The 13,094-nt window shown below is 52.7% G+C and overlaps 1 protein-coding gene across 1 annotated transcript; it reads right to left on the reverse strand.

Moving 5' to 3' along the window:
* Window positions 1-5,746: 5,746 nt before the first annotated feature.
* On the reverse strand, window positions 5,747-9,120 carry LOC108928232 (growth/differentiation factor 8-like). The gene is made up of 3 exons (XM_029256970.1): window positions 8,338-9,120; window positions 7,725-8,095; window positions 5,747-7,095 (listed from the first exon to the last, which is right to left on the reverse strand). The coding sequence occupies exons 1-3, from the start codon at window positions 8,783-8,785 to the stop codon at window positions 6,715-6,717; spliced, it is 1,200 nt and encodes a 399-aa protein (XP_029112803.1). The 5' UTR covers window positions 8,786-9,120; the 3' UTR covers window positions 5,747-6,714.
* Window positions 9,121-13,094: the final 3,974 nt, after the last annotated feature.

The following is a 13,094-nucleotide window of genomic DNA, read 5'->3' on the forward strand; positions in this document are numbered from 1 at the left end:
GGTTCTGAAAATGTGTGTGTGATTTTGTACAGATGGACTCAAGTAAAAGTAACGAGTATCGAGGGCAAAAGTTACTGTGCAAAGTACCGTTTCACCAGAAATTCACTCAGGAACAATTGATGGAGTAAATGTGAGTTGCTGCTACTCACCTCCGTAAATCTGTGAGCACAACGGTACCTGTGACCCCTTCTGAATATTCTTAACCTGCTTAGTCTTTAATAATATATTCCACTGTTTTCTCCACATTAATATCAGTTTTACTTGTTAAAGTCGTCAAAAACTGTTCTTTTCTTTCATTCCTTATATCCTTTGGTCAGGTGCAGAATTACATTGTGAAAACACAGAGTTCCGTTTCCACGACCGCGTCCCTTTGTGCGGCACTTCGAAAAACAGGGTATCTCCCAGAGTAAGTGTTCACTTTTACTGCGGTATCCCTCACAGCTGCTTGAATTTTTGTGCTCCCCTGTGCGCCCTTGCGAGAAACGCTGCAACGCGAGCCCTGCGGCCGATGCTTGATGGGCTCCGTCTCCGGCGTTCTCGCGGGTCGGGCCTCGACTCGCCGCGAGGAAACGGGAGCCTTCGGCAAATCCCAAACGGGATGAGCGCTTCCGGAGCTCGGAGGAAGAGTCGTCCTCCATCACTGTCAGCCGCAGCTTGCTGGGACGCACGTGCTTTACTGCCTCGGAACGTCCAGGGCCTCCAGTCATTTGTCTCAACAGAATAACGTCGTAAAGGTGTCTTGCAAAAAACCCTCCTGTCGAGCGCCGGTGATTGAGCACCAGCCGCATGGAACCGGCTCACGTTCACCGGCAGCTCCCTGTTACACTGATAAATATTGTTGAATTAAATGTTTGTGAAACACGAGGAGCATCCTGCCGCCCTCCGCCCTCCAGGCTCCTCGCAGTCAATCACGCCGTCGATCCACAAGGGTGACTTTGGTCATAGGAAACACGCACAGGTTCTTCCAGGGGAAAAAGTGAGCTGCGTCACGGGGACGTCCCGTCCGACCGGGGAGGACAAATCCATCACCTGCGATGACAGCGGCTTTCAGCAGTTGCAGATTTGTGTAACGTCTGTTTTTTCCCTTCTTTAACAGGAAGTGCTTCTTGCTCGGGTTATTGACCGTTTTGGGCAGATCCTCACAATATTGGTGCCGTGGTCACAGTGGATGTTGTCTGGTGGAATTCGATGTTCCGGTGGGTCCGACCTGGATTGGATTCCTTCCCTAGAACGGCTTGGAATCAAAGGGTTGGCGCTGAAATGGTTTGAGTCTCACCTAGTGGACGGGTCCTACAAGGTAGTTTGGTATGGTGTTCCCCTGGGCTCAGTACTCGGTCCCCTACTCTTCTGTACCTACAGCTGTTCCCTTGGCTCTGCCGTCGCCTCTCGCAGGTTCTCGCAGGTTCTCGCATCACTTCCACGATGACGACACCTATCTCTTCTTCTCATTTCCTCCAGCGCAATTAGACGTTTCTTCTCGGATTGCATCTTGTCTCTAATATCACCTGTTTGGATGACTGATCTCCATCTACAACTGAACCTCCCAGCAGGCCCATCAACCTGTCAGAGACTCTGTGTCCAACTGGACATTTGCTCATTTCATCCACTTCACTGGTTAGGAGGCTGGGAGTAAAGATTGACTCGTGCCTCTCATTCTCTCAACACATCGAAACCTGGTCCTACAGATACATCCTGCATAACATTCGCAGGATCCGTCTTCACCTCACATCTGACTCTGCCCAACTACTTGTCCAGGCCATGGTGACGTCCCGTCTGGATACTGCAACTCTCTCCTGTGTGGCCTTCCTGCTACTGCCATCAAACCTCTGCAGCTTTTACAGAACACTGCTGCACGAGTTGTGTTGTTCGCACATATCTCCTCTACTCGTTTCTCTGCACTGGCTTCCTATAGCTTCCCGGATCAAATTCAAGACCCTGATTATTGTCTACAAATGTATCAATAGAACTGTTCCCAGCTATTTACAGGACTTGGTCAACCGCTACACCCCAGCCAGACCCCTTTGCTCGTCTCCTTCTGCTCACTTGGCGGTCCCGCACGCAAAAGGTAAAGCTCGGAGGTTCTCGGTTCTGGCTCCGTTGTGGTGGACAGACCTCCCCCTCTCACTCAGAACTGCTGAATCTCTGTCTACATTCAAGAAGGGTTTGAAAACTCACCTTTTCCGGACTCACCTCGCCCAAGATCTCTCCAGCTCATGTATGGTGTAAATGTTCATGCGCCGTAACTTTGTGATCATCCCCAGATAACCGTTTACACAGCCGCCACTCCGGCATTGTATGTGAATGTTTGTGTACCTATTAAAAAAAAACGGTAGGAAGGTGATCAGGATTCATCTGTCCTGAGTTTTATGCACCTACTCATGTGATGAACATCGGTGCATCTAGTGGAAAGAAACGAAGTAACTGTACTTAAGAATCACACGTCTGCAACTAAGCGTCTCTTTCTCCTAATGTAATGAACACATTGTATTTTTTATGAGATGTTCGTCGCTTTGGAGAAAAGTGTCTGCTACATGTATAAATGTAAATGTAACTTGCAGAAACCTTATGCATAACATCAACAAAAGCTGCCTCCAACTCACAACTACTGTGGAACTTCTGGTCCAGGCCATCAGGATATCCCACCTGGTCTTCTGTCCTCCGCCTTCAGGCCTTTCCAGCCTATATAGAATACCGCAGTATGAGCTGTGATCGACCTGCCAAAGCGTTCCCATGTACCGTCCGTCCTCATCCCTCTTTGCTGGTGTCCTGTAGCTGCCCATCTCAGGTCCAACACTCTATCACAGCCCACATGATGGTCAAAGGAGCTGCACTCTGATCCCTACAGGACCTGATCACTCCCTCCATCCCAGCAAGAGCACTGTGCTCCTCTGCCTCTGGATGTTTGGTGGTCGCACACAAGAGAGGTCAAAATGCATAGGCTCTCAGTTCTAGCTCCTTTGTGGTGGAATGAACTCTCTGTGTCTCTCAGAACTGCTGAATCTTTTCTGACATTCAAGAAGGGTCTCAAAACGCATCTCTTTTGGAGCCACTTCTCTGTGGATCTCCTAACTTCTCCATAAACTTGCATTCCATGAGCTTCCACGAACGCCTCTGCGTCTCGTACAAATCCTACGTGCGGCTACTCAGGTCATGTCCATAGGCAAACCAGATGTTTTGGACAAAGTGACTGTGTTTAAACAATCGAGTGTGTGTGTGTGTGTGTATCTACAACTCTGTGTTCAATCGCATTGTTCTTCACACGGAGCTGTAAGTTGTTTTGGAGAAAAGTATCTGGTGAAGGGATGCTGTAAATGTAGATGTAAATATACTGGTGGAAGAGTGTGTGGTGTAGCGATTAGAGCTGCGGGTTGAAATCAAACGACTCGGCTCTGAATCCTCAACGTTCCTGCTTTTATACCGTTGATCACGGCTCTTACCGGCGGCGTAAACAAGTGAATAACTAGAAACGGCACAGTGTACAGTCCCAGCCGTGCAGGTGACCGTGGTGAACAGTGTCAGTAATACATGAATAAATGCGTAAGTAGCTCGCAGGCAAGCGGAGGGTTCGTAAAAACTACAGGTGAAGCTCAATGACAGACAAGGTACTTGACCCCTCACCTGTACCTGTGACCGCAAACACGACCATGTCTCACATCCGCTTTGTTCTCTGCTGTTCTGCTCACCTGCGGCGTCTTTCCGTCGTCACAGCCGGTTCTCACCTGGCCGTCGGCACTTTGCGTCGCTCACCTCCCTCTTGGCAGCGACACCAAGACTCACACACCTTAGGTTCTACCTGCGGGGAGGGGGTCTGGGGGGGTCTGGGGGGTCTGAGGGGTGGCGACAGCATGACTGGCGGTAGTGTGGGCCAGACAGTCCTTGGATTACAAACGAGTTCTATTCCTCAGTCTCTATGTAAGTCTGAGCAGTTACTGTAGATGCGGTTCGTGTCCAACGTCAGTTTGCCTTAGTATGTAGTATATCGTGTACCTTTCTGCGTACGGAAAACATTAAAGAAACACTTCTGGATACACTAAATATCTTTAATAACACACACACACATATCTTCTGAACCGCTTGTCCCATACGGGGTCGCAGGGAACCGGAGCCTAACCCGGCAACTCAGGGCGTAGGGCCGAAGGGGGAGGGGACACACCCAGGACGGGACGCCAGTCCGTCGCAAGGCACCCCAAGTGGGACTCGAACCCCAGACCCACCGTAGAGCAGGACCCGGTCTAACCCACTGCGCCACCGCACCCCCTCTTTAATAACAATACAGTGATAAAAATAATACAATGTAATAATGTAATGATAATAATAACAATAATAATAAATGTAATTACAGTATAATAGAGACAGAGAAGAGGAGGAGGGGAGAGAGAGAGTGTGTGTGTGTGTGTGTGTGTGTGTGTGAGGGGGTATAAAAAAACAAGAAACTTTAAACTTTAAACTTTGCTTTTCCAGTGTTCGTAGGTGTTTCACCTTTTTCTGATCCCTTTATTATTCCCACTTTAGTTTCAGTCGTGATCGCTTCCCTTTTCTTTGATGCATCACCATCACTTGCATCACACTGACACTTTGGTGCCACAGTTAGGAGGGTAAAAGCCAAATGCAGTAACACACGAGACACTGTTAACAGCAACGCGCTCCGACGGAAAAGAAGGAAGTCTGTCCTACCTCGGGCTCACGCACCCTGCCGACGTGCCCGCGAACCGCTGTAGATGCGCAGTGTTTTGATACTCGTTGCAAAGTAGCGCCGTTTGTTATTACGAATCATTGTATGTAACCCAAACTTTTAATACAGTAGACTTTACTCGGGGGTTCGAGTCCCACTTGGGGTGCCTGTGCCTTGCGATGGACTGGCATCCCGTCCTGGGTGTGTCCCCTCCCCCTCCAGCCCTGCGCCGTGTTGCCGGGTTAGGCTCCGGCTCCCCGCGACCCTGTATGGGACAAGCGGTTTCAGACTCTGTGTCTGTGTGGGTTTGTAACTACGGGTCGTACTTAAGTCAGATGTTCGTAACTCAGAGACTGCCTGTACTCAAGCTGCTCCCTACTGGACGGAAGTGGAGGCTCCACACGAACCCACATTTTGTCCCCTGGTCGATGTGCTGCTTGTCTCAGTCCTCTTTACACCGTTTTTACCGTAATGGTTTCTCGCCTACGGAGTTCAGCACAGGGTTCCATTTAAGAGTTGTTATTTGTACATTTCCTCCTTTAAACTGTGCTGTTAAGAAATAAGTCACTCGTCGCTGGGACCAAAAGGGAGGCTATACACTAATCGTGGTGTATGTTACTGTATGTACCGTGTGTCTTCCTTCCCACTTTCTCTTGGGTGTGAAGTTAATTAATGTTCACATGAAAACGTTCCACTTCTCGAAATGAGTTGGAATATGAAAAATCAGTCAATTTAACTTTATTTATAGATTAAAAATAGGTGAAGTAAAGATAGCTTTCTTCATTACTGGTGCAAATTATATGGCTGCGGGTGACAGATGAGAAATGCAAAGTGAGATCCGAAGTAGATTTCCACGCACGCGCACACACACACACACACACTAGGGACAATGCGGAGTCGCCACTGGACCGTGGGGTGACCGAGGCCTTCGAAGGACACCTGGGAGCACCAGGAGAGCTGCAGCCCGCACACAAACAGAGCGGTGGCTCTATTGGAACCCGCAACCGGAGAGCTACGACTCGGCACTGTGCACATCTCTGACCGCGCAGGAAACAAAAAACAGCAGCGGGCATAAAAGCAAGCACCTTTATTTGTGTGATATAGATATAAGAGTCAGTTATATATGGTTCTTATTGTACACATATTTGTTGCTGGTTTGTGGAGTCGCACGTCACCAGCGGTGTTGTAATAAAAAAGGATAATGGGAACAACGGCATGTACACAATATGAATGAGCAAACAAACAAACATCAGTTTATACAACTTCTGCAGCAACCAATTCTTCCCATTGGTCGACCGTAGTGCAAACGCTATTGCTGGACAGGCAGAGCCGGAGCTCCGTTTCCGCACGCGGCGCTTTGCCGTGCGTCTGTGCCGTGCGTCTGTGCCACGTGTCCGTGCCGTGCCGCGCTCGTAGTGCCTCGGTCAGGTGCGCCGTTCGCGACCCCTCGCCTCCCGCACGTGGCACGTAGCTGGTGATTGATGTACAGGTGAAGCTGTATTTGCAGGAATGCGGATGCGGTGCAGTAACTGTACTGTGATTTACCGTATGCATAACATTAATGGTCACGAAGTCTGACGCTGCGGAGCTCCTGGGCCAGACCCCCCCCCCCCGCCCCCACATGAGCTCGCTGTCGCTCTGAAATGTTTCTCGTGCGCTCGGTTCTGCCGGTTCCACGTGGGACATCCAGGCTGCTTCTGTGGACCAAGTGTGTGTGTGTGTGTGTGTGTGTGTGTGTGTGTGTGTCCGTCCGTCCTCGAACAGAGTAAAAGCTCGTTCAAACATGTGCTGTACCTTTCCCTGCTGCCTCCCTGCTCCTGGACCCGGAAAGACCCCCCCCACCCCCACGCCCCCCCTGCTCTTGGTTAAAATGGCTCTTTCTGCCGCTCCCTCTATTGCACAGCATTCGGAGTGAAAAGCGTCGATTGCCGACTCATGGACTTTTCCTCCGGAAGCTCACCGGTCCGCCGCCCTCCTCCCAACCCCTTGTGCCTCCCTGATCTCAGTACCACGCCCCCACCCGCCCCCACCCCCCAAAGCGCTCACAAGCAGCCGCAGCGGTCCACCACCATGGAGGGGATCTTGCCGTAGGTGATCTGCTCCTTCCTGTTGAAGTAGAGCATGTTGATGGAGGACATCTTGGTGGGGGTGCAGCAGGGTCCTGCCGTGCCCCGGGGGTTGGCCTTGTTCACCAGGTGCGTGTGCGGGTACTTCTGCAGGTGCATGTACTCGCATTCCCCGGAGCAGTAGTTGGCTTTGTAGCGCTTGGGGGCGATAATCCAGTCCCAGCCAAAGTCCTCAAAGTCCACGGTGAGCGGGTAGCGGCAGCAGCGCGACTCGGACGAGTTCTCGTCACAGTCCAGGCCCGAGTCCCTCCGCAGACGCTTGGGGCCCTCGGACATCTTCACCTCCATGAACGGTTGCTGGAGCGACAGAACGCAGAGCAGGGGAACGGATGAAACCGGAGAGCCCGCGTCTCGCACACACATCAACGGGAGCGACGGTCACCGTCGCCGCTGCCGTCACAATCGCTCTAACTGTCACACTTTAAAGCAAACGTAACATCGTACGCCTTTGCGCTCCATGCAGCTTCGCTACGTCGTTGCCGCGAGACATAAGAACCGAGGGGCCGTTCGGCTTGCGGGTGTTTCGCACGCTTACTTGGCGTCCGGCGCTACGCGCTAAACGCTCTTTACTCTTCCGCCTGCTGCACTAGAACATTTCGCACCTGAGCTACGTGTCAGTAAGCAATCCAGTCCGTCTTCACTTGGGCCGCTGCGACGGCAGGTGGAGATTCAGCGAATGTGTGTTTGTGCGCATCCGGCGGCGCAAAAGAGGGAAACATCGCGTTTATTGCGGCGCCGTGCAAAGTTCCCCCCCGGACCCGCGACGCTCGGGCTGCGGAGCTCAGCCGCCACACGACCTGCCTGCTTCCTACGCCTGAGTTCGGGGTTAGGGTTGGAGAATAGGGTTAGGGTTAGGGTTAGGGTTAGGGCTCCCGCTCGGAGCTTGACGCCACGAGGAGGGCCCCGGGGCCCCGCGCATCACCCACCAGTCCCTCCTCGCCCTCCCCCGGGGAGGTGACCGCCAGGTCGTTGCGTCCGCCGTCCAGCGCGTTGATCTCGATGCCCCAGTTGGTCTCCGGCTGCCGCAGCCACACCTGCAGCACCTGCTTCACGTCGATGCTCTGCCAGGAGCTCGCGTCCGCGCCCACGTCGATCTTCAGCGAGCGGATGTGCACGTGCCGCGCGCCCTCGGCGGGCGGCTTCAGGCGCGAGATCTGCAGGAAGACGGTGGCGGGCTCGCGGGCGGCGCGCAGGTGCACCCACAGCTGGGCCCTGAGGACGCGCGCCGGCTGCAGCTGCGGGCTGAACGAGAAGAAGCAGCAGCGCGGTTCCCCGTCCACCTGGACCAGGGCCTGGGCTGGCGAGAGCGCGCGACAAAACACACACACATGCGCATGAATCACGAACGAACGAACGAACGAACGAAGGATGATGGATGAAGGGACGGACGGATGGACGGACGGTCCCGAAGAGGACCCTCCGCAGAAAGGGTGGGCGGGGGCGGGGACGGGGACGGGGACACGGACACGTGCGGCGCGCGCGCCCCGATTGCGGGGATGGCCTTCCTCCCTGCCTACCTCCCTCCCTCCCGCTACTCACGCTCCGTGGCCATCACCATGATGCTCTCGGTGACCGCGTGCTCCTCGTCCTCCTCCACCAGCCCGTCCCGGTTGTCGTCCCCCAGCACGTCGTACTGGTCGAGCAGCTGCTGCAGCGGCGGCGCTTTGGGCAGGAGCTGCTGGATCACCTCCCGGCTGATGTTGGGCGCCTGTTTGAGGCGCAGTTTGCTCAGGATCTGCGCCTTGATCGCCTGCAGCCTCATCAGTTTGCTGTGGTGTCGCGACTCGCACGCCGAGCACTGCTGCTCGCTCCCGGCGCCGGGATTCCCGGGGTTCGCGGCGGGCGCCCCGGTGGTGGCGGCGGCGGCGCCGGCCGAGCCCGAGGTGTCACCGAGAGCCGGCGGGGGACAGGAGGAGAGGGCCAGCAGCAACAGCAGCGGCAGCGGCAGGGCGAGGCGCACGAGAGCGCGTGACGCGGACACGCGCATGGTCCGCACGCTTGCTTCTCGACGACGGTCGGACGGGGCGCGGGAGTCGGAGGGGAGCGCGCGCCGCTGGCGGCACTGACTGAGGCTCGTGCTGGTGCGAGGTGCCGCGCTGTGGGGACGCGCGCGCCGAAAGCCAGCCACGCGCCGCGCCGCACTCACGAGGGTGTCATTCGAGTCGCTCGGCGCCGCCGCCGCTTTTTATAGCGCGAGCGCGGCTTCTCCGCCCGCGTCGTCGAAACCCGGCGATTGGCTGGACCGCTAACGGGGAGTCCGGGCTCGGACGGACGCGCGCGGCACGTGGCGCAGGTGCTCCGAGGGGGGCAGAGAGATGGGGTGCGGGGGGGTTGGGGGGGGGGCGAGGAGGCGAGGAGGCGGACGATCGGGCAGCGGCGCTTCCACATTCGTTCCATTCATTGCAGCATTGCGCTCATTTATGGCGTCCGGGAGCGCGGTAAAGTAATAAGCCGAAGTAATAACCCGAAGTAATAACCCGTGTTCCGTCGTCCGCCCCTCGTTTTTCTCATGTGAGGCCGGGCTTGCGAATATGAATATGAACAATATGAATATGAATGTGCGCACAAAGAAGCGCGTCGTACGGTCTCCGCCGCTCTGCTCATAAACTTGTTCAGAAACCAGTCACAGCGCAATAAAAGGGAGCGAAACGACCTGCAGGTTCGCTCTCGAACTGACTTCTTCGCCTTTGCTTTTTGGGGGGAAAGAAATTGTTTTCCGCACCGCACCGCCCCGCTCTACTGCCCTACAGGGAGCCGAAAGTGGCCCTTATAACGAGAGACCGTATAACGAAGTCATGGAACTCGCCGTGCACGGGATTCCTGTGACGTCATTAAAGAAGCGAGAAGCGCGCAGACGCTTTGATCTTGTTGCCGCTGCGTGGAGATGAGACGAGAGACGAGCGGGACGAAGCGCTTCTTCACTGCTCCTCGTGACTTCTGCTCTTACTCTCAGTTACTGTGTTTTTATGGTGCTCCACCGCGTACATTATTACGGTGAAGTGAATGAAACGAGGAGGAGACGCAAACCGCACTATCAGCTACTGTAAACGAGATGTACAAAAACACCACATGATAGCATCATAAAGTAGAATTTTTGTAAAAAAAAAAAAAACAAAAATACCCTCTTCTGGTTTTAAAACGTTGGATTTCAAATTCAAACGACCCCCCCTTCCTCTTCTCTCCAGTGGGGTAACAAAAGGAACGCACATAACATGTAAGTTTTTTCCACATGCTGTAGCTCTGGATCAACAGGGTGGATGAAAGTTACTTTCTTAATCTTGGTTTAATAGAAATATATAGTTTTCAAAGGAATTATGCTGCAAAATCCAGGGGTCGCGGATATGGAGACACTAAAAGGGGGAATAAAGAAGAAAGGCAATAAAGACAATAAAGGAAAGACCAAAGCTGCTGCTGACAAACATCTAAAAAAGGAAAGTACATTTGGAGGGAATGTAAAGAATTGAAATTAAACTAAAGTACAAATATATATATATATAATTTTGCTGGCAATAACAATAGGAACCTCAGCTGGACAGGCAGAATAAAGCGACACAATAAAGGGTCCAACGTCACTAATAGGGATTCGACCGTCCGCAGAGAAAGACGTGTGTCGCCCTCTTGTGGCCGCAGACTGAGCGCAGCCGCCGTTTCCGAACCGCTTCTGGCCGAACAATATTTCAAGATACGAACATGGTAAAAACCTTTGAAAGCCATTGTGGGCGCTGCACTCTACTGTATAATGGGCTGCTTACATTTGTTCTGTGTAGCGCACATAAAGCACTTAATCCACTTCATTAGAGGCCTTGTTCATATCTACACCTGAAATGAACCTTTGAAACAGTGGGAGGTCGTCGAACTTCTTTTCATCTTCGTTCTGCTCCGAGCGACAAAACGCAGAGTTGTTTCTGCCCAGCAGGGGGCGTCAATGTCCGCATCAGGGAAGGCTGTCATTTAAATGCTGCGACACCCCCGAGCAAAGTCCTTACGCAGGGTAGTTACCAAAGGCTGCCTTCGCACTATGGATCAGTTTGGAGAAAAGTATCAGATAAAAGTGTCTGCTGTGACGGACTGGAGTCCCGTCCAGGCCCAGGGTGTCCACCCTCAGCTTTGAGCAAAATGACGCTGGGATAGGCTCCAGGTTACCATGACCCTGCTCAGGATGAGCGGTTATTAAAATTGGATGGATATATGCACATGAGGTAGAGCCTGACTGGACGTGTGATGGCGGCTGCGATGATGGAATCATCTAGAGCCGTTGTGTCCCTGGTCGGGTTCCTCCTCAGCCAGCTGGTCGAAGGTGAGGAGTGAGACAAGAAGAAATACAACAAGGAGAATCCCATGAAAGCTCCAAAAAAGTACTACGCCCAGACCGCGGTAACCGGGACCAACACAAAGCGTTGCTGCACACGTGGACTTTGTCTTGGGGGGGGGGCTAGAGAATCGCCTCCATGTGGATTCACCTGGGAACCTCTGATGGTACTGAAAGCCCAAAGAGATGTGCAGAACACCCAGCTTTCCAGAGATGATTGAGATGTTCGAGCTGATACCACATGATGCATGCGTGGTCAAGGACAGAGGACCCTGGAGGAGAGTCGCTGGGAACCATGGCCTGCTTGACATGAACCCAAGTGATGAGCTGCCATTGGACTATTGAGCGAGTCACAGATCGTCCCCAACAATCTCCGTGTTTGGCCACATGGTGACTCGCAGACGTACGGAGCTGTACGTAAGTGGCTCAGTGGCACTGCGGTAACCTGGAGCCTCACGGTGCCTCAGCGGCTCGACTGGTCGGAGGTTTGAATGTGCAAAACGTTCACAATCCAGGGATGTACTGACAAGATGGCAACGCTGAAGCACTTCTTTACCCTCTTTACCATGAAAACCACGCAAGTCCATGCTATGACTGGAGTTCAGCTCAAGGGCGCTTACCCTACGTTCTTACCAGACTACCTTACAGTTACATTTATATTTATACATGTAGCAGACACTTTTCTCCAAAGCGACGAACATCTCATAAAAAACACAATGTGTTCGTGACATTAGGAGAAAGAGACACTTAGTTGCAGACGTGTGATTCTTAAGTACAGTTAGTTTCTTTCCACTTTATGGACCAATGTTCATCACACGAGTAGCTGCATGAAACTCAGGATAGACTAATCCTGATCACCTTCCTACAAGTTTTTTTAAAAAATTTTTATGAGGTACACAGTCACATACAATGCCAGCATAGTGGCTGATTAAAGGCTTTATCTGGTGATGCTCATGAAGTTACGGTGCATGAACATTTACACCGTACATGAGCTGGAGAGATCTTGGGTGAAATGGGTCTGGAAAAGGTGAGTTTTCAGACCCTCCTTGAATGTAGACAGAGCTTCAGCAGTTCTGAGTGAGAGGGGGAGGTCGTTCCACCACAACGGAGCCAGAACCGAGAACCTCCGAGCTTTACCTTTTGCGTGCGGGACCACCAAGCGAGCAGAAGTAGATGAGCGTAGTAGTCTGGTTGGGGTGTAGTAGATGATCAAGTCTTGCAGATATATGGGAACAGTTTTATTGATGCTTTTGTAGACAATGATCAGGGCCTTGAATATGATCCGTGCAGCTATAGGAAGCCAGTGCAGAGAAACGAGTAGAGGAGACCCATGGGAACTTAAGTCAGTAGATGACCATTGACTTTTGTTGTTGGGTCCTCTGACCTGAGGCCCTGTGTTCAGGACACAATGATGAAGATGGGTGATGCGGTGTCGACCCATCACCACCTGGTGGTGACCTGGATCAGATCGGGAGGTCACCAGACATAGTGATGATACCTAAGGAAGTCATCAGGGCTAACACCTGCAGGACGGCCTGGTTCCTAACAAGTTCAGTTTGGACTTCTGGAAGAGCTTTTCATAGGTGAGTAGAGAACACGGAGTCTCGGTGGATCCGGTTCGAGACTGTGATGGAGGCATCAGCAAGAAACGGCGGCGGGAAGGTGTTACAAGGTTCACGAGGCATTACAAGGACTCCGAACTTGACGTATAGCAGAAAGACACCAAGAGGCTCCAAGGTCACAATGGCAGCAGCTGCAGAAGCAAAGACCTAAATGTGAAAGGAGTTCAGAGGCCACAGAAAGGGATTTCCAAACCTCCTCAAAAATGTTCTCTAAACTATCCTGCAACACAGGACGGAAAAGGAACGTCTCGCTCAGGCTTTCCTCGGCAGGGGTTGGGCTGCGGACCTCAACCGGAGACGTTGCGGAGATGCTGGAAAAGCTCTTGGCTTCAGTGAGGTGCCTCTGGACCTGCTAGGTTGGCTTT

Source organism: Scleropages formosus, chromosome 12 (assembly GCF_900964775.1).
Source record: "Scleropages formosus chromosome 12, fSclFor1.1, whole genome shotgun sequence".
Lineage (NCBI taxonomy): Eukaryota > Metazoa > Chordata > Actinopteri > Osteoglossiformes > Osteoglossidae > Scleropages > Scleropages formosus.